Here is a 24,460-nt window from a genome sequence, read left to right as displayed (position 1 = left end):
TATCCAAAATTTTAGCATGCAATGAGATCTACACAGAAATGTGTGAGGATGCATAAGTAATTATATTTTAAATTGTAAAAGTTATATGAGAGTGGAAATAATACATTCGATTATATCAATGATCACATATAACAATATATATGAACGATAAAGATCAACATTTCGATTGAAATTAAAAAAAGAGAAAAAGTTTGTCACGCTTTCCACCAGGAATATCAGATATGTCAATATGTGCCAATATATCGAATCTCATAGTGCTTCTTGATTCGATATTCAACAGATAACTAAAATTTTATTTAAAATTCTATATCGTTACATATGATATCTCATTCCTTATTCACTTGATATAGTTTTCATTCCCGAATTCAATATCTGGTATCCCGAAAACTTCGTGCACATTTAATAGAGCTTCATGTGAGTCGAGGTGACATCCGATTTGTAACTTCAGCAGGGAAGATACCATAAAGCGCGCCAAACTGGTCCTGCGGGCGAAGATTCGTAGGATCGGATTATGAAAGGTGTACAAGCACGAAGATTCGCGTGACTTAAGGCACTAACAGTAATACTTAAGGCCTAACGCAGCGTCCCCCTTCCTTAACATTAGAAGGCACTATTCCCTATCAGAGTACAACACGTAACAAATGTTAATTTATCGACCCTCGCATTAATCTTACACGCGGAGGTTTTCTCTTTAATGATATAAACTGGCTCTAGCATATACTGGCATCTTGTTCCGTTGTCTCAACTGGCTTCATGATAGGTGTCCCAACTAACTTTAGCCGCGTTATGCAGCGGCGTAAACGCGGTTTAAAGAAACAGGCTAATGCTACATCTGCCACCTACGCAGTGTATGTTGCGTTCCGCAAAGTTTCTAGAGATTATGTGCACAATGTATTACAATATCAAGAGAGCGCATTGAGATTTTCGTGTCAATTACGTGTCTAATCATTTGACGCGCGGAATAAAGCAATTTCAGTATCTTCGGTATAATTTTCAACAGCCAATCCGTCTTTTCTTTCGACTGAAATTAAATAAACATACACTGTTTACACATCACATTATTTAATTAATTCTACTAATTATTATTACGTTTTTGTACTCTTAATATTAAATCAAAATTACAAAAACTATACAAGGCGACAAAATGTTTAGTCATAAAGTTGAATATTTATCAAATCATTACCCAGGTAGCAAACGTTATTTGTTGCCATTTTGTAGTTAAAATGACATTCAAAGGTGTCATTTTGACATTAAAATGATGATAAATAATGTCAACTTAGGTAATAACATACATTTAAAAGAAAACAAACTCTAAAATGTTAGGTACCTGTTATTAAACATAAAAAAATTTTTAGGATAACACTATAAATTTATATAATTGTTTTAACTATATGAATTACAGTAATCTGACCACTAAATTATGATCATAACGATCATATATATATTTTTTACCAATAATATATTTTTTAGTTATTGTTACCACATGTAAATAGTAAGCGAATATTGAAAAAATGGTGTTATATTCATTGCAATTATGATTGCAGTTACTACATAAAAATGGTTATTCTATTTACCATCCATATTTCCATACATTACTATATTAATATTTAAATTATCATAATTTATAGTACAATTTTTGTACCGTTTGATAGAACTATACATATATTGTTATTAACATTGTAGCAATAATAACTATAAAAATGATGCTCCTAACCATAATTATTTTACCATGTAATTATAGTCACAAATACGATATACTTTTCTCTCACTGTAAGATGTGTGTATTTGTGATTTTAAAACTTAATTGTTATTTTTGGCATATAAAATATGATTAACACTTTGTAATTTGGTTTTATAAATATACATTACTAATTTGATAAATACAAAACTTTGTGGCCACAAAAATTGCTGTCTCCCTACACAAACTAATTTCTATCGAAGTCTATTAATTCAATAGTAAACAATTAAATAATCTTTAAAATGTAAAGCTTAAATTGCCTTTTTGACTTAGTAATTCTGAAATCGCCAATTCGAAGTGTCAAGATATCCCGATATAATTATCATTTTTAAAAACAAAATTATAAAGAAGAATATAAATATATACAAAAAATGAATCGTTCTTTCGACAATCCACAGAATGTTTGAGCATTTCGATGCTTAGCGGATATTTATTGAGCTGTTGAGTTTTCAAAATGTCCACGTAAAATGCGGAGTAACACTGTCACTAATTTGTGTTCGCGTAAAATCTACAATGAATTCAGAATCGAAAATCTCAAAGCGCAATAGAAAAGAATAATTTACTCGATTATGCTTGTTTTTTTTCATAAAGCACTATTAACAATATCTCGTGATTGCACCTTCTACTTTGGCACCTTTACGCGCAGAATTCAAATTTAACGAATTGCGAATTTACGATTAAAGAAAGATCCTCCTTTCTGCGATTAAAAAGAGATTTTGGAAAGTATCGTACATATAAAGCCATCAGTGATATTGCTTGTTACGTAATACTGGCTTCTGGTATGCCGACGTTTATATTACGCTTTATTACTACGTAATAAAACGTTAATGATTGTCCGTCTCTAAACGCGAAATTCTTTGTGCATAATCGAAAAATTGCTCTATCAATGCTTTACGTAGTGTCTACGATCACGATTGTAGTTTATTTAACTGAGCATGCTAAGTCCCAAGCTCCGTCACCGGAGTTCGATATATTCTTTAACTTACATGCTAACCATTTATTATCTTAATTAATGAATTAATTATTATACTGGCTCTCTTCTTCGCGATACATACGATAAATGGTGCTCTAGACTAGTTGAGCTGGCCTTAATTAAATGTATATATATAAAAGAAAACAAACTGGATAATCGAACGAGTAAAAATTGGCTAGAAACACAGAAGAGAACGGATATATATAACGATACGTCTCATCGTGCCGAATCTGTAGGTGATCTCGATCGCACAAGCGGATTATTTTTCCCTCAAAATCGTGAAGTGTGAAACACGCCTTCGTTAAAGCTCGACAACTAATAAAACGATTATCTTTGCTCGCGATTATTCGATCATCATAACCTTGACATCGGTTCAATTATCGTGACCATCAATTAGCTGTGACCATTCTTTTCCGCAGAGATCCCGTCGGAAAGGCGAAACGAGAGACAGCACCGAGAGAATCAGACGATCAAAGTTGATCGGCGCCGCGATTACTTAGCTCGCGGTTAAGTGCTAAATCTAATAAACGCGATTTGTTTACTTCATCGATTTATTTTCTCTTTTTCCTAGTTACTGCCTTGCCCGGCCGGACAGTCCGGCCTAAGGTTCGGAACGGGCCGACACGTGGCGTGGCTCTTCAGGTCCCAAATGTAAGAAATATCATCGTTTCTCGTCTAGGATTGCTCGGGATCACTAGCCGATTATCGAGGACCGTTCTCCAGCTTTCCTCTATTTCCTCTCGCAGATCGGTGTGCGCTTTCTCTCACATCAACGCGGCTCTAGGCGGTCCTCACCATCAGTGCCTCTTCATGTGGAGCGACAAGTGGTCGCTCCGCGAAAACGATCGCTGACAGAGATGGCACTTGAACGGCTTTTGGCCCGTGTGTTTGCGATAGTGCCGCGTTAGCTCGTCCGATCGTGCGAATTTCCACGTGCAGCCTTCCCACGTGCACTGATATGGCTTCTCGCCTGCAACAGATAAATAATGCTATGAGAATACTTTGACGATAAGATATTCTAATGTCAGATGAAAATTAACGAATGTGTTAATATCCTTACTATTTAAAGAAAAAATATTACGTTTCTCAAAGCCAAGTTGGTTAAAAAATTTTTCAATCACTTCAGAATATTAACGTAGACATTTGTTATCCGCGTATACTTAGCATAACCAAAACCCATATCTTTAAGCATTTTACGACACATAAATTTCATGTTTTCATATTTACATTTTCTGTATTTCAGAAATAAACATACCATAAATTTTATATTCATCCATATGAGTTTTACATACCGCATACTGTTAACACAGATAATATGTCAAAACTTATATCTAGACCTAATTATTTATATCATGTGAAAGAAGTCAGACATTAAAGATAAAAGTTAGATATACGTTTCTATTCTAGATATAAAAATAGATGGATCAAACACTATAAAATGTATGAAATAATCATCGAAATATTATGTATCAATGTATAATTAATCACGTGAATGTACACTAACATAGTACAATAGTTATTTGCTTTGAAACGTTCTATCTTTTTTATTTATTACACTTACTAAATCAAGATAAATATAACAATTTATGATTCATTTTAATTCAACGAAAATTTAATTCAAAGAAAACAAAAGTTTTAATTTGATTTTAAATATTGATAATAATCCTTTTATCAAAAAAACAATATATGTATATACGTTTGTATCGTATTTATCATATTAATAATCATACATCCTGTGTAACGAACAATATAAAATCTCTTATCGTATTCGCGCGGTTTGCCTCAGTAGAAAAGTTTTTTGTTACATAACAAAGTATATTAAGCAAACAGAGTGGAATGTCACGTAAATATTTTGATGTTGATGATCGTGATGATCACATCAGTCGCTTTAGATCTATCTAAAACAGCTTGTTATAAAATATTATATAATATCTAATATTATCATTAATTATCGTTAATTATGATATGATCAAAACAATGCACAAGTTATATTACGCAATACATATTTGATATAAAAGCTATCGTCCATGCGCTAGTCAAGAAACTTGCATTAATTTTTGCATTGCATTCAAAGTGTGAAAGTAATTATTAAAATATCATATAAATTCACTCTTTTGATATTAATAAAAAAAAAATTCTAACAGTAAATAATTGGTTTACTTGAAACTATTCGACAAACAAATTACTTATAGAGTTAGAAAACTTTTTTCAGTGTAGTGATTCTATTTATAGTCTAACATATATTGATTCGTCTTGTTTTAATCGCGTGTAATACACGACAAATTCGGGCACCTGCGAGATTCCACAAAAACGTCGAAAACTGTTTGATGCATTTAAACGGTTAAATGCTAATGGAGCACTGCACACATACGTGCGTAATCTGATGTAGCGTCATCGTTTACATGTAAATTGTTTCTAAACTCTGTTTGAACGAGCGTTCGACTTTTCAAGCGTGTCTTATAAGCATTCGGCGCAGCCCAGTCTAAAATTAGCCCAGTCTAAAACGCGTGATATAAAAAGATAGGACGTTCCATAAAAAAAACACCGTTCAGATATCACGACATATGTAAACGAGGGACCCTATATATAAAGATCTCGTCGTGTCTGGCTCAGTCAAAAAGAAGTCCACCTTCGAAGTGTTCGAATCATACGAAGTGCTAAAATCATGATATCGAAATATCAAATATTTGTGATACTTATAATCGTTAATATCATCGGTTTGATTTCAGCTAACCAAAGTGAGTAACTAACGTTTCTTATGCTTACAAATATGATAAATATTAATTAATCATTTAAATTATACTCACACTTATCTAGGAATTAATAATATAGTTTTCGTCATTTTCATTATTTTATTTATATAGCGCCAGAACAAAAATGCATACTGGGAAAAGAATACTTCGACGGCTGCAACAATTGCTACTGCCAAGTTGGAAACATTGTTACCTGCACCAAAAAGTTGTGCCAAAAGTATGATTTGGAAACCCGAAGTGAGGTACCTGTGGCATTGCTTCCGGCACCTTCTGATTTCTGGGAATAATTTTTGTAATTCTATAAGCTTTATATTTTAAATTTGTTTGATTTAAAATGCATAATATGTAATTTAAAAGAATTAAAAGTTATTAAATAACGTTTTGTTTAAATTAAAAAATATTCATTGATAAACGATGTGAAAATGATACAAAAATATAAAAGCTCTAATTAGCAGTCTAAGAAATGTATTTCGAGAAATTCATAAAATAAATTTGGCAAAATATAAGTATATACATATATTATATCATATTTGTGTTATTTTTATGTTATATAATATAATTCACCGTTTAGCTGTAAATAAAATGCAATGTGTGCTCTAAAAATGTTAATTTTGCGCACAAAACGTAAAAGTTATAAGTAATTAAATTATTTGGAGATACCAAGTATGCTGTTCCAGCACAGTGGCATTTAAAGATTAAAAATTAATTTACTGTTTAACTCTAATCGATATTCGTTCTGAACTTTCCTTAACTAATGTTTGAGGGTCTCTCTTAAGTGTATTTTAAATTAATGTAACTTTTTAAAGGTCAAAATCTGAGAAATACGATTATGTAACTTAAAATCATGTAAAGTTGCGAAAATGATTAATAAACAATTTTCGACAACGTAGTAGAAGAAAATATTTACTGAATCCACGAATACTGAATCAGAGTTACTTTATATTAAAATGATTACGATTATATAATCGCATCTACACTATGCTATGCTGTGAAAAACGATTAGACATCGTGTGACCCACGAAAGAAATAGGAAGAAACGAGATTGAAAGACGGAGTGAAGACCTGTTCCAGATGTTTTACGGATTACGACTCTGTCGTAAGACGATGACGTAATCGCCATCAAGTTCATCCGCTTCGTGCAACACGAGACGAAGACGGACTGACGAATCGAATGTTACGATCGGGCGGCCGGTTCGCAATCTCATTAAATAAATCTACAGTCGGTTGAACTCGGATAATAGCCCAGTCGGTTCAGCGACGAAGGCGACGACGTGCTAGTCTTCTCTTTAGGTTCGATCTCGTGGAAAACGTCGCAGTTTGATCGATATATCTGCGCGTTTGTCCGCAAATCTCCGCGCGGGTAGTCTCAGCTAGCTGCAGGTCGTAAGTCACAGCAGGTCAAGACAAGGAGTGTTATTATCACGAGGATCGGTCGGGCGAAGAGGGAAGTGGGATCGATGCTTAACCCTTAATTTGGTATTTGCCCTTGTAAATGGCCGGTGTTAAGGCACGGTCGGAACAATTATCGCGTCGTGGGGCGTGAGCCAAGTCGCGGTTTCCCACCCCAACCGCAAAACAAGGCACATTTATTATTACGCATTAGGGACGATTAATCTTTATAAATCGGACGTTTTAATTATTGTAGTACATGAAGGGGGAAAAGATCGCCCGTGAGATCGTTTTAACAAGAAATTGCGCTTTCGGTATCTTTGCGATGACTTCGTAGATGGAACAACTCGATACACAACTTGGAGTCATATTTTTGTCTACAAAAAAGCGCATTCTATCTTTCAACGCGATTTATCCTATTGTGCTAAAATAATAGAATTAACACGCACATCGTGTATTTCGCGGAAAATGGATTGCCGTTGTTTACAGCTGATGTTCGTATTGTCTGTAACAACTGTAGATACCACGGTTTATAAACGCAAAAAGAAAACTAGTCATCTTGGAATATTAACGTCACCTTTCTGACATCGCGAGTCTAATTACCAAATGGTAATTAACGAGGCTAGCCTGAAAGTCAGGATAATTAGAGACGCGCGACCCAGGGGAATGGCAAGCTGTTTTCCCCGATCTCTCGATTTACGTCGATTGGAAAGGATCGGAGTTTTAGCGAGGCGCGTGGATCGTGGTCTCTCTCTTTCTATCTCTTCACGATATATCTAAATCGGCCGTCTTAAACGTCTCGCCCATTCGGCGAATATTATTCCGCAACGCGCTGAGGATACGCGAAACGACTAATGACGCTGTGAAGGAAGGTGTCCGCGCGCTCACGGTTATGTAATCTTGAGTAATTAGTCCATTTACGAGCCATGTGCACGTAATATCGGTCGATGGGCAACGGACGAGGGTCGCATTAGTTCTCCTGTTATTAATGTATTTCGATCGTATTTTTACGTGCGGACCCGCGTGTTTATTGCGCTGTAGATTATAACGCGGTATCTACCCTCGTATTCGACCTCCCTTTCTTCTCGATACGTTACTTAATCGCGAAATTAGCCGATCGTTTGCAGCACCGCTCTCACAGCGAATGCACACCTATATATAGCAAAGAAAGAATAAATAAAAGAACAAAAAAAAAGATAATTTAAGAAATAAGGAACTTATATGGAAAATATAATTATATTAAAGTATCTAAAAATTTAGCTATTCCCTAAAACTTTTAGAGTGAATCTCACTTTTAAAATTAAAAATTGAGTCACTCTTTTTCACACTCTTTAAGAATTCCACTTCAAAGAGAGAAAGAGTATTTAAAAAATAGATATAGATTCAACAAATTTTGTAACTATATATTTTTTGTAATACAAACGCATTACGATTCATTTGTTACACGAGCTGGAAAACGAGCAGAGACGTTATTTAATTGTCACATAATAGCATATCGCGTCTTTTATGATACTTCAGGATACAGAAACAAGTTCATTCATCTTGAGACAAATCTATTGTAGTCACGCAAAGTGTAACTTTTAAATCAGTATTTGTAAGAGTAGATCCTTGCTGTTGGGAATTATCAGCAGCCACATGGGGCAATACCGAGCCCCCCCCTCTGGTCTTGTTTTTCATTTAAAATTACAGCTTATATTAATAATATAAACTATAATTAGTTAATTATTGTAATTTAAAGCCAATATCCTTTGAATAAAGATTTCTATAATGATAAATAATCGTCGTTTATTTAATTTTTCTCTTAAGTATTTGCAATTCTTCCCTACGTCAAAGCATTGAAAGTATAATAGTATTTACCTTAAACGGCGTGTATACTGCAATAGTATCGTTCGCGTTTATCTTGTGTTCGTAATTCCCTCACTCTCCTTTATACTGTATTATATCGCAACGAATGATGTACAAACAAGATGTTATTCAGCGTATTAAGCTACGCAATAATGCGGACATATGCCAGTGTTTTATATGAAACACGTTAATTTTCTTCGTGAAGAAAATTAATACTATTTATGTCGTATTGCATAATATTTACCGTACCGTGTTACAACATCGCTGAACACATAAATTAGGAGCAGCTTGTACATACATACAATACGTTTTTCAGATCCGCCGTTAACCATCGGTTAACGAAGCTGTACGCTTCGAGACATTTGCAGCACGAGGCATATAATTATCACATCACAGCATGTGAGAAAGTTGCTAGGACGCATGGTTGAGCGACACGATGCGTGCTGGTAATGAGGAGCGAACTAACAGCTCTCTCGACTAGAACGTTAAAAAAAAGAAAGAGTATAGCGTGTCGTTTGCGAATGCAATGTTCACGTGATGTCAGTTCGAGGCTGTAATGAGATGCTGAGTCTCCTACGCACCTTGAAATTATACATGCCTCGAATAATTTATTTCACTTTTGGCACACAATTGAATTTGCTTCTCTCATCGAGAAGTTATGCGAATCTTTTTCTTTAATGTCCTAAAGACAGATGTATTTCAAAGTAGCAAAATATTAAAAATACAAAAAAAGAAGTTACAATTGCATATTATACACAAGTCCATTTATTTAGTAGATTTTTTATTTTTATTAGATTTATTTTAAATAAAATCCTCTTTTTTTTCTTTCTGAAACTGAAATTTATACTTGCAAAGTTGTGGATTTACTTCATACATATCCCAAACTTTTCAATTATATTCAATTATAATGTAAAAAAATTAACCACTTTAATTGATACGACAATTAACGTAATTTGTAAAATCACTTTTTTTAAATTTGACCACGAATGAAACGTGAAGCAAAATATCGAGCATAAAAGTGATGCTGGCCGAACACACCGAAGTTAAGATTATGGGAAATTAGTTGCAGAAAAGAGAGCAACATGAGAGATTTGCAACGACCGACGAGAACAATGCGGAGGAGCATGCTCGTCAAGAAATCGTTAACCTACCAGACGTAATCGCAGCCTTCGGCATTAGTGCATACGTGCATTGTTAATAACAGGGTACTCGAAGCACTACTACTCCGTAGAGAAATCCACAGAGGACTGCCTGCGATCATTGGCGTATCCTTCGATACACGGAACCGATCAGCCGACGTTGTCCGGCTTACGCCAAGGCTAATTCGCCTTAATTAATACACGAGATCTCACCAAACCTCCTCCTGTCTATCAAGGGTCACGCCAGTCGGCTGACACCGAGCCTATATTCTGATAGTTACGCACAGTGATTCTCAGCAGCGATTCTCTTCGATCGATCAAATATTTCTGTTGTAACGCATTATGAAGAATCTTGTATAATTCGAATATATGGCATAATAGTAATTAGGAACAGACTAATTCCTAAATAGAACAGAATTAATACACAAAAAAAATGATGCTGTAATGACTAATAGCATTAGCAAAAGAGTAAAAATGTCGGCCATCTACCATCCCCCAACCTCATTTATAACCACCGCAAATAGTAATATGTAATTATCACTAGAAATCACAAAGTTACACGGTCAACGGTAATTGAAACACAACTTGTGTCGCTGTGTGCATAAAAGTGTGTAGTAATTTTACAATTGAAAAGTACTCAACAATAATAAGCTTTAAAATGCATTTAAGAAGTGCTAGACGAATATCCCTAGTGTAAATTTAATATCTGTGCAGTCTATAACATAACTGTAACAAGCAGTTAATATATAATTGATAAATAAAGTATTCTATAATAATCATAAAGAGCTTAATAAAATTTACTTGTATTATAATTTATTATTCATATTGAGATTTAGACAGAATGCACTATTAATAACTTCCTGAATGCAGAATTTGTGTGCTGTTCAAGCCTTTCCCACGTTTGCATTAACAGCTTATACATATAAAGTTAATTATAAATAAACTTAAATTTATATTGCTCTCATTTAATGATACCTCGTTAAAAATTCTTCCAAGTCAATCAAAATCATGGCTCGCGGAAAATTCTGGCACAGGAAATAACGATGCATTTAAAAGAAGCGCGGCGAGCATTTCTTAACTCATGCAGAATCATCCTCAGCTGAGGGAAATGCGATAATTAGAGATACCTGTAGATACACATGTTGTTATGCGATTTCTCACAAGTAGATAAGGAATTTTATGTGTACGCTAATGGGCGTAGGAAACATCTCTCACCATATAATCGTGCAAGGGCGATTTACCGTGTGCTCATAATGAGCTATGATTCTCTACCTGTAATGCAACTCTCGTTACACGCAACAGCGTGCGTCGGGTACGTTGCTATATTCATCGATATTAAAAGTAATATTAGGTTCTTATTATTCCGTTACGTCGTCAATGAGGCGCGTAATACGAACAACATTTAGTTACGACTCTCGCTGAAGCAATTAATATTGCTGATAATATATTTTGCCCTTTTACCCACTATTATCGAAAAGAGTGCTATAGGGTACGTCATAATTTAAAAAATCCATAATTATTATAATTTAACTGAATATATCATTCCTTTATTTTAAAAGAAAACGATACATTGTATCATACTCCTATACGCAATTCAAAAAATAAAATTAGAATACTTAGAGTTAAAACAGTCTTGATGATTGAAGTTTGAATAATTTAATCATTTTACTTAACTCGGGTAAATAGTAAGTAAAACTGTTGATCAGATTTCGAGTCATTTTTGATCATATTTGTAAAAGTATTTTTTTTTTCCAATATTATTTGTTTAGTCAATAAGTGTTAAATTAAAAAATAGTTTTTCATTGCTCCATTTGTTATTGCAAAATATTTCAATTATAAAGAAGCAATGAAGAATATCGCGATAGAAAGCAACACTCATAAAATATCACGAAATGAGTAAACCACAATATTTAGTGCGCAAAATCTGTTGAAATCACGAGTCGTTGAGAACCGGGCTCATTATTCCTCAAACCGGAGTAATTTTATGGTCACTCCCGCCGGCTTCGCAACGATAATCATGATCGCGCGATTTACGAACGAGTTATGCGGAATGGTAGAAATGACAGTAATCAATGAATTGGCATTTCCCACATCCAGGCGGTATCCACCTCAGTAAAGATATCTCGATGGTGTTAGAATGACAGATAGACAGCACGATTCGCTAGAAACGAGCGTTGCACGCCAGTTATCGAAACAATTATTAGAAGCGAGGTGAATACGACATATACAACGAGGTCTGGGTATGTCAAGTAATGGCCTTTTGTTTATCAGCCGATCACCGTGCTCCAGGGATTTCGTATAAAATCGTCTACTGTAGTAGTATCCTAATGTACGAAGCATGTTCCGGTGTCTGTGGAGCGAGTTTCTCTCAGAATCGGAGCAATGGAGAGAAACCGAAGCAGGAAGATCACGTAAAAACAGAAGGCACGTAAAATTTTCGTGAGATGGGATAAAAAAAATGGTAATTCTGGTCTTTGATTTGTATTTCAATGGATACTTACAATTAATGCAGAATGTGACCAATTCCACTTTAATTCTATTAATTTATATTAAGAAATAAAATAAAACGGATAGTACAAGATATCGTGAATTCTCTAACAAAATTATGATAAATTACTATCACAAAATGTGACCTTTTTACTAAAAATGTTTAATTTATCACAAAAATTGCAGTTTTAAAATTTCATTATTTTTAATTAGTAACACAAGAAGAATAGTTTTACTAAAGTATCTAAAGATTTGAATATATAGATCTAAAAATATTTTTGTCTGTCAAAATAAATTATATAAGATTCTTAAGCTGGTAAATTATCGTAATTTTAAATATAAAATTCACGATGTCTTCAATAAAAAAATAAATAAATAAGTAAACATTCTTCTGTGCTTTTCTCCAAATTTCTATAAAGTTACGACGATCAACTCGATAAGAGAGAGAACGAAAGTCTCGGTGATTTCTATAAGCGAGAGCGTCTCCGGGTTGAGCACCGCGATCGCGCCGCGTCTCGCTTGAACCATGGACCAGACAAAAGATCCTGGTTCTCACGACCACGCCCTCTCTCCTCGCCGCCTGTGCCCCTCGCCAGACGGCGGCGATGCCTTCACGAAGGTACCTATCCACCGGAAATTCCTGAAGCAACCACCATCGCCGCCGCCGCTGCCACCGCCGCCGCCACACCACGTCGTGTATATCCACACGGTCAGGAACGGAACGGAATGGAACAGAACGCGTATGGAACTCCTCCAAGTTCTCTCGTGACGCGGTAATAAATGGCCGGGGTTGTATGTATACGCGGGGCGCCCGTATACGAGAGCGGATAAAAGTGCGAATCTTTTCTTCTCCCTCCCCTTCTTACCCCTTCACTCCCGCTGCTGGACAGAGGCACCTCCTCGGCGACGTCGCGGAACGGTATCGAATTTCCGCGAGGCTCCACGGTCGTGAATCCTAGCGTGCGAATGCCGACGACCTCTGACCTCGACGGGCCGCGGATCACGCGCGCGAAAAGTCCTGGCGGAGGATAGCACGGCGCCACACCGTGTGTGCCTCTTATCTTTTGCATCCTGCAGCATGCAAAAGAGTCACAGCGTTCCCGATATAAATTCGCGAAACACGACAAACGCGTGACTGAATCGGCGATTGTCGTTAATCGATTTTATAAAAAAAAACTCGGGGAGGAGGGAAATTCCTTCACAATTAAATAATTCATGCGAAGAATTTAATTTCAAAATTGCCTTTTTGTAGTAATCGGATGGCAATTTCTTGAGTTCGTAACTCGTACTTAAATCTCACGGCAAGCGGTTACCGCGGACAGACCACGTCCAATTCGAGCGTCTCGTTCGAGTAAAGCGTGGTGGTCTCGGCCTCTTATTCGTAGATACTAAAGGAATGTTCAATGACTAACGATTTGCCGTCGAGTACTTGACACAGTTGGGTGACAAGTTATTAACTACTGTACAATCAACCCAAACATTATTATTGATAAATGATGATATTTGATCGTAAGGTGCGAGTTTTAAACCGATTTAATATGGAACGATAGAGATCACAATTCCCAATTTCTATGTAGCTTCTTGTTAGTAGGAGAGCGATTTCACTCACTTTAAAAGTTCACATCATACTACTTCGCTGAATGAGATTCTATATAGCTTATACATATAATAGTTGCATGTGATAACGATGAGGCGCTGTCTCTCCACAATTAAATTGTTTCTTGTTAGCTTTTTTCCAAATGCTATACGTTCGTTGATTTCCTAACTCTATTAAGAAAAGGGAAGCAAAATGTGAACGTTGATACACGTCAAGCTAATGCTTGCAATTACAAATTTGATGCTACAATGGTTCGAAGCATTTTTCATTGGTCAATTCATAAAATTCTTTCGATTGATCAACCAAATGTTTTGAAGCATTTGTAGTGCCAAATAGACCAGACACTTGGTCACCTGATGTAGACATTCAATATTGAAAACAATAGCGTAAACTGAGAAAACTGCGTACGGGAGAGAAGGTATCGTTAATGACGAAATGCGCGATCCAACGATTGCTGACGTACGCACATGAGTCACGATCGCACATAGTGATCATCAAGAACGTAGCGCGTTTGTTTCTTTGAATCGATTGATTTATTTCATCTTGATTAGCTTCCCAACTGAAGTTCCAATAGTTATCTATAGCTTTTTAACCATGGAATAGAGAGATTTATGATACGACGCTACGTAATTTAACTTTTTTTTTTTTATTTGCAACTCCAGTGGTGTATTCGACACTGCGGTATAGCTTTGTCCATGAGTCCCTGATCGAAAGAGAATTCTTATCTTCCATAATATGCAGTAATTAAGAACTTTAGAATACTATCGCTATTGAGTATTGTTATCGAAACGTAATTTTTACATACAAGAAAATACAGGCCACTTTTAATTAAGTAATACAAGTTTTTCATACATTTTACACTCATAATGGCGAAATATTCTTAATTTAAACTTTTATAAACAAATAATTGTTAAGTCAAATAAAAAGAAAAAATAAGCATATTATAAAATTCAATCCTAAAGTAATATAAAACATAGAGTTTAATTAAGTATATTTCCACATAATCACATTTAAATGTATAACACAAAGTAATAACACAATACTGCTTAAAAATTGAAATTATTTATCACGCTTTCTGTTATAATAATAATTACCAGGTCAGAAAGTTTGAACTGATAATGGCCAATATTTTTAAAAACTCATCTCCGCTTGTCCTAGCTTTTAGCAGATTAGACTTTCTAATGACCACTGAAAGCATAACTTAGGGCTCAATGACCTCGCTCATTTGTACATACAATTTACACATCAATAGCATTCTAAAGTTAACACTTGAATAGAATAATTGATAGAAACAAAAATAAATGCAAACATGGAAATTTTACTAAATATTTAACTGGATACAGATCTAAAAATAATTTTGTCGCACCATTAAAATAATTAATAGGATGTTGAAACATGATGATTAATGCTTGCAAAGAAGTATTCTATAATAGGAATCAGTTTAGTCAGCGTCCTATATAATTACTTTCCACCAAAATTTTTCAGATATTTTAGTTCTTTTCACAAAACAGTACGCGACAAAACAATTTATTGTATTATTTTTGAAAAAAATTAAACTTGACACGTGCGGCGAAAATATAGATGTAAAATTTATTTAAAGAAAAAATTACACGGAATATTATTTAACACTATTCTGCAAAATTGATAAAGCGCCATGTATTCTCAAAATTAACGCTAACTTACCGGTATGAGTCCTCTTGTGCGCTTTTAGGTGCGAGCTCTTTGTGTAAACTTTGTCGCAGCCAGCAACGTCGCATCTGTGAACTTTGCGTCTCTTCAGCGCGTCGCCGCATTCGCCATCGACACCTAAATTACCACCATTTCCGCCAACACCGGCGTTTCCTCTGCCGCCCAAACCGATACCCGCTGCTAGCGCCGGACGTTTGTGGAACACGCTATAATCAGATAGTTAAACCCACAAAAAATTAATCCCAACATTTGTGAATAAATACAAATAAAAATAGCATGCCTTTAAAATTACATTCAATACAATATTCTTTTTTTAAGTTTATTTTAGTTGAGACAGATTCTTCATAAGTAAATAAATCTTATAAAATCGCTATAAATAAAGCAATATAATTTAGTTCGCAGATTTAGAAAGTAAAGTAGAGTCTAAGAAGAAAGAAAGAAAAATACAAAATAAATTACCTATATATATAAACTTCAATAAATTAAATGAAATTCTTCATGGATCAGTTTAATTACAATTTACTTTTATACCTTCTGAGAATTTATTAATATTTAGCAACAATGTCCGACTTACATATGTTAGTCTTTCTCTTGGTATAAGCGAAGAACTCACTAAGTGACCAGTTTTTGATTGTATTAAAGGCAGGTAAAATCGTTCGAAATGAAACGACCAACGAGATGCGAGGTAATATCGTCAAGAAGAAATCAAACACGATTCATAAAACAGCGTAATGCAACATGCCGCGAATTATGAAAGGATCAGCCCTGAGATCGCGCATGCCTTTTTGCACCCGACGCTCGTAACTATACACTATACATTCGAGATGACATTGATTACGATGAGGAAACGAGCGACAAAAAAATTCGCCGTTCCAGTCGCTACCAATATCAATTCCTACATGGACGAGAGACATCTTCATCGATCGTTTTGCGCTGTATAGACTCGATTGTGCGACAGATGATCTCTCACTCCCTCTTTTTATAAGGAATAATTCTCAGTTCCTTAAAGCCACAACAGGTGACTGTTTATTTTACAAATATAATATATATATATATAAACTATTAAAATAATATAAACTATTTAATATGATAGCTCATTTTTAATATTTGCAAGTTCATTCTAATTTACCCATAAGTAGACATCAGAGCTATTTTTTCTTCTTTTTCTTTTCCCTGGATGGACCCCAACCTCCTAAAAAGAGTCATAGTATATCACAAGTAAAAGCCGAATCAAACAATCTAATAGACAATTTAATCTCCTTGAGGCAGGAAAGATCCAGATCCACACACACACATTTTGTAACGATCGCTGATTTTGTGCGTTTATTTAAGGATAAATATTATATTGTCATTTTTATATTAAAAAACTTTTGTTTGACATCCTAAAAGTAAAAGAACGATTTAAAAAGAAATAGATATCCACGTTGAGTGATTAAAAATAAAAATTTATTAAAAAAAAGAAACTTAAAAAAGACAAGAAACTTAACTTAAGTTTAAATTTGATAATTTTTACTACAAAGTGTAAAATTATTTACTCTAACAGTTGATGTTTAAATTAGTATAATTTGAGTTTTTCTTTATTGTAAAATCAGTGTAACTTATTTTCCCAGATAATGTACTGCTTTTTCATTTAGATAAGTGTACCAATTTCCGACGTTACTTGTAATGCGAAGTTTTCGTTTCGATCCGGAGTGCCTTTCTCGGTAAGTACTCGAAAAACCAAGCGATTCGTTGAAAGCGCGCAATCGGCCGAATGGCACCGGACCGATCGATGGAAACAAAAAAGGCATATCGGACCGGCTCGATCAATCTCAACTTGACGCACTGAATTCTGGTAGGACTTGTTTTTTCACGAAACTTGTACGTGGCAACAATATAGATAGACTTGCGTTTTTTAGGGCGTGCCGTATTTGTACCAGTCAATTTGGCGCAGCGCAAAATATTACCCTCAAATCATTTATGAAGAAAGAAACGAGGTAAACACCGAGAGATAATCTGAAAAAATTACATAAGCATCGAAAATTTTGAACGATCGCCATAAATTCGACTCTGATTATTTTAGAACATTTCAACAATCAAAGGACAATAAAAAAATTTAGAACAATCAAAATTTTTCCTAATTTTCTCAATATGTTTCTTATACATCCCGCACTATTAAATTCATATTTATTCCCACCATTTGAATTATTTTTAATTATTTCTAGGCCATCATTGCTCCTACTCAATATGTCGTGAATTTATGAGTAACTATATAAAAACAATGGAGTTAAATAATTTTATTCAAGAAATGTGTTAAAACTAAATCAAATGTATTTGACTCAAATTTAGTTTCTTATTTATTAAGTACATATGTTAAAATGTGTTGTTTACTTTGAAAAACTAGCAATTTAATTTTAACATATAGAAATTCAAAATATCGAACAGAATGTTATTTAACTTAAAGGATTGGGTTACTGCTGCTCCTTTGATATCTAACTGCGTGTTTATTGTGCTATCATTATAATTTTGTTATCAACACAATGGCTCGTTTTGACATGAAGTTATTCTTCTTGATAGCGATACTTTATACGAAATTCACATCAGAACAATAAATTACGAAGCGATACTGATCTACAACGTGCGATCCGGGCCGCAATCGAGAATTGGAAAACTTTTAAACTGGCTAGATAAAACGACGTCGGTACCACTGACGCATTCTTACCCGCGCCGTATTTCATCGAAGCTGTGTGAGGGCCCTCCTCGTACCACTCGCGCTATAAACTAGAACGGTGTGTTGCGCGAACTGACATAAATCCGTTTCTAGTCGCGATAATCCGGCTTGCGTCTACCTCAATCCGCCCCTCAGAAAGTACCAGCTATATGTCTTTGTTCATTCGTGTTTCTCTCTCTGTCGACACATAAACGCCATGGAAAATTAATTATTCGCTGTACTTCAATATGAACTAACAACTGTATATTGCCTCCTAACATACTTTTCTAACGATCTTGCTGTACACGTTACAGTCCGTTAACCCTCGCGTTATAGCAACGAGACGACCGCACGTTTGCGAGCCACGTGGCAGAAATCGCAATGCATTTTAAACGAAAAACTTGGAAGCTAACAAGTAAAAACGTGCATATACGTGTACAATTGCAGTCTATACAGACGGCTTTTCAGTGTAGACAAAAGTTAAAACTTGATTTGTCATAATGTGACAGGAATTCATCTAATGTCATTCACTCAAAGTTAAACTGTATAATTGAACAACTGTATAAGTAAAAGTTAGAAAAGTTAACGTGACATGACAGAAAAATTATAAGCACTAATCAGCTAGACATAATAAATTTGTACGGAAAGAATGTTTTGCTGAAGAATGTAAAAATATAATTATAGATACTAGATTTAAAATAATTTTGTTATCAAAATAATTATACAAGTATATAGATTTGTTGCTAAAATATCAAAATTTTTTTAGTATTATTATTATGCTGAAGATTTCTATGTAATTATTTTTCAAATAAAACTTTCAGATCTGTTTCAGGCCTAGCTATAAATTTTTTAATATTTCGGTAAAACTGTTCTTTTCGTGTGACAATTTAATAGACAAACAAAAAGCGACTAAGAAATATGTATATATACCTGTTATAAAATGTACTGAGTTTTTTACCAGTAATTAAATGTGAAATTATTTATCTTAATATAGATATCTGTTTCTATGCGATGAATTCATCACAAATTTTGGAGAATATCCACGACATGAGTACCAAGAGTTAAGTTGTGTGTGTGTGTGTATGTAAGGTATTCCTGTCAATTCTTGAGATGTGCTTGACGTACGTATAAAAAAGTAAAAAATGTACACAAAAAACAAACTGCAATTTATCATAAATCAGATGCGATTTATAATTATTTCTTCATCATACGTGAATTAAGATAAAAATGACCATATAAATTTCAAATTAAGAACCGATTGGATAATTGCTTACCAGATATTTATGAAATACTTGAATAAATTTAGGCTTAAAATGATTCTCATGCGTCTTTTCATATTTTTAGGGTAACAATAAATTTCTCCAACAAACTAAAACCACCAACTGAAAGATCCGTTTCAAGGATAAGGGCCAAACAAAGCTCGTGCGCAACGCGCCGTATAGATACGCTGATTTGCAAAGAGCGTATAATGGATCGGCGTCACGCTAATTGGACGAAAGGAGCGAGTCGAAATTACTTAGGCGCGTGCTTGAAAGAAATCGTGACGGGACGTGTAAAATGAGGTTTGTTAGCGTGCGCCGGGTGTCACGAGATTACTATGTTTCTTAGTGTGTGTCAGGACACGGTTTCTGTAATGTTAGATGGATCGCGGGAGAAGCCCGCGCACAATGGAAACGACAATCGCGCGGGTGCGCGGCGAGAGCAAATTAAACGAGATTTACAGCGAGCGCACGATCTCGTCCTATTAACCCTGGACGTACTTATGCATTCGATGAAATACGGCTATACGTAAGAATCACCATCGTGAATAAGTACTCGCGATACCCTGCTGCTTTCGACCGACTGTAAAGCGATAATAAAGTCAGTCTTTGTATTCCATGGCAATACATATAGTTAATAATTTTAAACGCACGTATAATCCTGCATCGTCGTGTGTTTATTCTGTATGTCTTCATTCCGAGCAGTTTAAACGTTACACACGCATAATATAAATACATACATTATTCAATAGAAGAAATAAAAACAAATTAAATTAATTTGGTGTCAAATAAATAACTTCTTTTTCAGTGGAGAGATACTTTTGTTACGTTATTCAATTAAATTGGCTATGGCATCTTCAATATATACGTTCTAAGTTTTACACGTATGATTCTTCCTTAGATGATCTACGATTCGTGAGGGAAAATTTCTTTTTCTTTTTTTTAATTAAAATTACCAGAGACACTAGCGGGACATTAAATTATTCCCGCATTATCCGTCCACAATACAGACTTGTTTAGCATACATCGTTACATGTTACGCTGGCGGCAATACCAATTATCAATTAATCATTAACTTTTATCACGCGCTCGTCTCAATCACGCTATACCCAGCCTTTACAACGCTATTCTCAGCGTTCTATCGTCGTCTTTACGCAACGCGGACACGCCTGTCTAAGTGGGAGACGCAACAGGTGAATAATAATACTTACAGAGAAGCGTCCTTTATCCTCTGCAACGCGAGAAGGGCCGCAGTAGGGGAGATGAAGACAGACTCGGGTGGTTCCATCATGCAGACCGACACGTCCCTCTCCCGATCCCTTTCCCTGTCCCTTTGCCTGTCGCGATCGCGCTCCCTTTCTCGGTCCCGCGCCTCCCTCTCCCTGATCGGCGGCTCTCTTTCCTGTTGACGTTCCCTCTCGTTCTCGCCGCTCCTTTCCCGCACCCGCTCCCGGTTCCTCTCCCGGCTTCGATCACGATCATGATCTCTGTCCCACGCTGTTTCACCCAACGGTGGCAAAGACGGGGATGCTGCAAAAGAAATACATTTCCTCCATTTATCCCTGTTTGCTTGCTTGCTAGAAAAATGTCAGTAATAATAACAATAATAACTTGATTGCGTACATACAAGATTGCTTTATGATAAATCGGATAATTACAAAGAGCTGAATGAAAAAGATATACTGCACGCAAAAGGTGAGGGGCACCAGCTATGATGCCTATCTGTAATAAAAACACGATGATCAGAGCGCAAGATGGATAAAACGTGAAACACGTAAAAAGTAAATAATTGTATTTTGTTTTGACAAATTATATTGCAAAATGAATCTCAACATTTATAAATAAATTCATCAATAAATTATTCCAGCTACGGAAATTTATGATTAATTCAAACGGGATTTTATAAGAGAGATCTCCTGATTTAACGGAAAGCATGATTCACTGCGTACGCGAGATGGCGATGTTTAATAATATTCGTTTTCTAATCTAAGGGGCCGGATTACACCGAGGGATATTTCTGTATAGAGAGGGAGAAGACGTTCTCGCAGATTGGAAACCTATTTCTGAGAACCGGTATCACCTGCCGTCCAACTGATTACGGTATTTTACATAATTACGCGATATCTCTCGCACCCTGTAAGAAGCGTGCCGTTCGAGTAATAGCTACTATCGCGAGATGCTCAAAAGTAAAATCGCGAATCACTATGTTCCGAGAAGATATGGAATGCAAGTGATATAATAGGGGTAACGTGCATTTTTTTTATATCATATCTACGTGTTTGCCACTTTGTGCGAATGTGCCATGGTACGTCACGGTACCGTACCCTCGATCCATCAGCGATCGAGGATCGAAGGTCGATGTTAGACGAGTACGATGCAGCTCGTGCAACTTCGCGCGAATAAATCAACGGAGCGAATAAAGCGCAAGCGTTCAATCCAACTCGCGCTCAAATCCACCTCGAGATCTCCCAATCCCACGCGACGGTGTGTTACAAATCGCTTTATAATCTCTTTTTACAGAATTGTTCGAGTAATCGGACTTGACTCGAGGCTCAAACTTCGCTTATCATTACGATCACGGGATTTTCTGCGAAATTTCGCGACTATCGTGAATAGTTTCCACGTAAATTTCTATATTCTTCAAAAATTGGTAGTTTATTACCGTGTTACATAGCATAGCATTGCAATTTACTTCGCTATCGAGAGAGTTTTGATGACCTCTGACCCGTTGACACCGCGACCGGTCAGTGTTGAATCTGGCCGCTGTATCTTGCAGCACGTTTTGCGATTTGTGAGCCGACTGACAAGCATGTTAAATGTCCGTGACATTACTGTTACTAATTAGTAGTCGCGTTAGCGAGGCAATACATTCGCGAGATCGAGCGGGAAGATGCGACGGCTTTGCGAGACTGCTGTCGATCGTATTGCCGATAATATTTTGACTACACGTCTTTCATTCATCATAGAAATCGCTTCCTTCATCGTCCCTTCTAATTGACATAAAATTGTATTTTGCAAGCTCATTTTCCTAAGCAAAATATGCTACGGTGGTATATATATGCGATCATTATCATGCAATTTCGATTGCGTGACATCGCTGAGCTGATAATTCAAAAATTCCTTTGATTCGTTTATATAGTATAAGAGAATGAGTGATAAAAAAGTTCAGAACATGATAAAGAGACTCGTTTTAAGTAATAATTTTGTTTTAATAAATAATTTTGAGACGTACAAATATGCTTGGTGATAATTTAACTTAAAACCACTGTCTACATTATTTGAAGTGGAATCTTATTTTAAAGAATGAAAATTGAGTCAGTCTTGAAAAAGAGTGGCTCAATTTTCAATCTTTAAAAATGAGATTTTACTTTTTAGGGTGAAATTCAATTTTAGAGAATACTCATTCATTGCTCGTTTCAAAAATACATAAAAATGATCAAAGATGTACGGAGAAAGAACAGTTTGAGATTCGTTTTACCTGACATTTACAACATTTGGGAGCACCATTTCATCTTTGTTACTAATCAAATATTAAACAACAATAAATTAACGCTTATAAGCGTTACGGTCATTAAGTGAAACGTATCTCTTGTTAAAGTACCTGAAAATTTAGCTAGATACAGATTACAAAAGTAATTCTGTAGAAACACTTAAGCATAAAAGCAATGCTGCAAAAATTGATATTTTAGCAATCAGCTTGAATGTCAGGCTGATAAAAAAAATTAAATTTTAAATAAATATTTGTTTGAGTGTAGTACTAACTAAATTATTTACTAAATATATACATATATTTAATTGGTATAGGAACCATTAATTTAATCTATCTATTATTTTCTTTATTTATTTGTTATTAGTAAATGTTAAGTTATTATTATTCAAACAAGTATTTATCAAAATTCAATACATTTTTTCTCGGTATACATAATTATATTTTGATGGTTTAACAAAATTATTTTTAGTTCTGTATCCAGTTAATGTTTACTTCAATAAAATTGTTCAATCCGTTTGCTACTAAAAATTATTTGTTCTGTTTTTGCCACTAATGATAAATAATATAACGATGATTTGTTCTCGATACTCATCTAACCGATCATCAATTATCCGTTTTGTCGTGGCAGAAATCTCGTGAGCAATCTGGAGGCAGTGAAGCATCTTCCAATCATATCGAGGAATCATTATGAATTCAGTTGACCGAGCCACGGTGTAACAGCACGTAACAGCGGTATTATTAGCCGCAATTTCCGTGCGCCGGACGGGGCGGCTTCGCTTAATTAGTCGCTGCTTCGAACACTTTTTCCCTTTCTGCCGCTGAAGTCTCGTTCAAGACGTCTCGTTATGGCCATTAACTCTTCTCGTAGTTCTAGAGACCTATGATCTTCGTTATCTAATGGGGAACGCAGTCGTACTGGGAACGACGTGATGTGACAGAGCTTCACCTGTCGATGTCTTACGTTTCACCCTAACTCTTTTTTTCTCTCATATTCTTTTTTCCGTCGCGTGTAGCTATATATTATATTAACTTGATCTCTGACGTTAAAATATAATAATGCTTGTGATTGGCGTATAGGATGACACATTTAATTATGCTTCTATAAAAAGGGGTTGGCTTCCGGTAAGAATTAACGATTAAGAGATAGAATTCGCGCAGACAATCTGGTTCAAGTAACTCTGGATTAATAGTATACCATCTCTTTCCATATTACACTATTTATAATACATATGCAAGGAGAAGGAAAGATTTAATTAAAACATCTAATTAATTTTAACCGAATACGTGGTTATAATTCGAGCTCGGCTAGTTCGAATTCTACATAATGATATTACAGTTGAAATATGTAGATATCAGCCATTCATGATTGCGTGTGCATTTAGAAATCGCCCTTCCCTAATTTATAAAATTAT

At 35.2% G+C, this 24,460-nt stretch overlaps 2 protein-coding genes across 2 annotated transcripts; one reads left to right on the top strand and one right to left on the bottom strand.

Moving 5' to 3' along the window:
* Nucleotides 1-3,508: 3,508 nt before the first annotated feature.
* Nucleotides 3,509-23,065, bottom strand: LOC108778675 (Krueppel-like factor 7). Its single transcript, XM_018545916.1, has 4 exons — nucleotides 23,037-23,065; nucleotides 20,770-21,135; nucleotides 15,605-15,816; nucleotides 3,509-3,681 (listed from the first exon to the last, which is right to left on the bottom strand). The coding sequence occupies exons 1-4, from the start codon at nucleotides 23,063-23,065 to the stop codon at nucleotides 3,509-3,511; spliced, it is 780 nt and encodes a 259-aa protein (XP_018401418.1).
* LOC108779208 (uncharacterized) lies at nucleotides 5,341-5,758 on the top strand. Its single transcript, XM_018546578.1, has 2 exons — nucleotides 5,341-5,449; nucleotides 5,576-5,758. The coding sequence occupies exons 1-2, from the start codon at nucleotides 5,377-5,379 to the stop codon at nucleotides 5,749-5,751; spliced, it is 249 nt and encodes an 82-aa protein (XP_018402080.1). The 5' UTR covers nucleotides 5,341-5,376; the 3' UTR covers nucleotides 5,752-5,758.
* Nucleotides 23,066-24,460: the final 1,395 nt, after the last annotated feature.

The sequence above is a fragment of the Cyphomyrmex costatus genome, unplaced genomic scaffold (genome assembly GCF_001594065.2).
Source record: "Cyphomyrmex costatus isolate MS0001 unplaced genomic scaffold, Ccosl1.0 scaffold120, whole genome shotgun sequence".
NCBI lineage: Eukaryota > Metazoa > Arthropoda > Insecta > Hymenoptera > Formicidae > Cyphomyrmex > Cyphomyrmex costatus.
The sequence above is the reverse complement of the archived record's forward strand: the minus strand, read 5'-3'. Positions and strand labels throughout refer to the sequence as shown.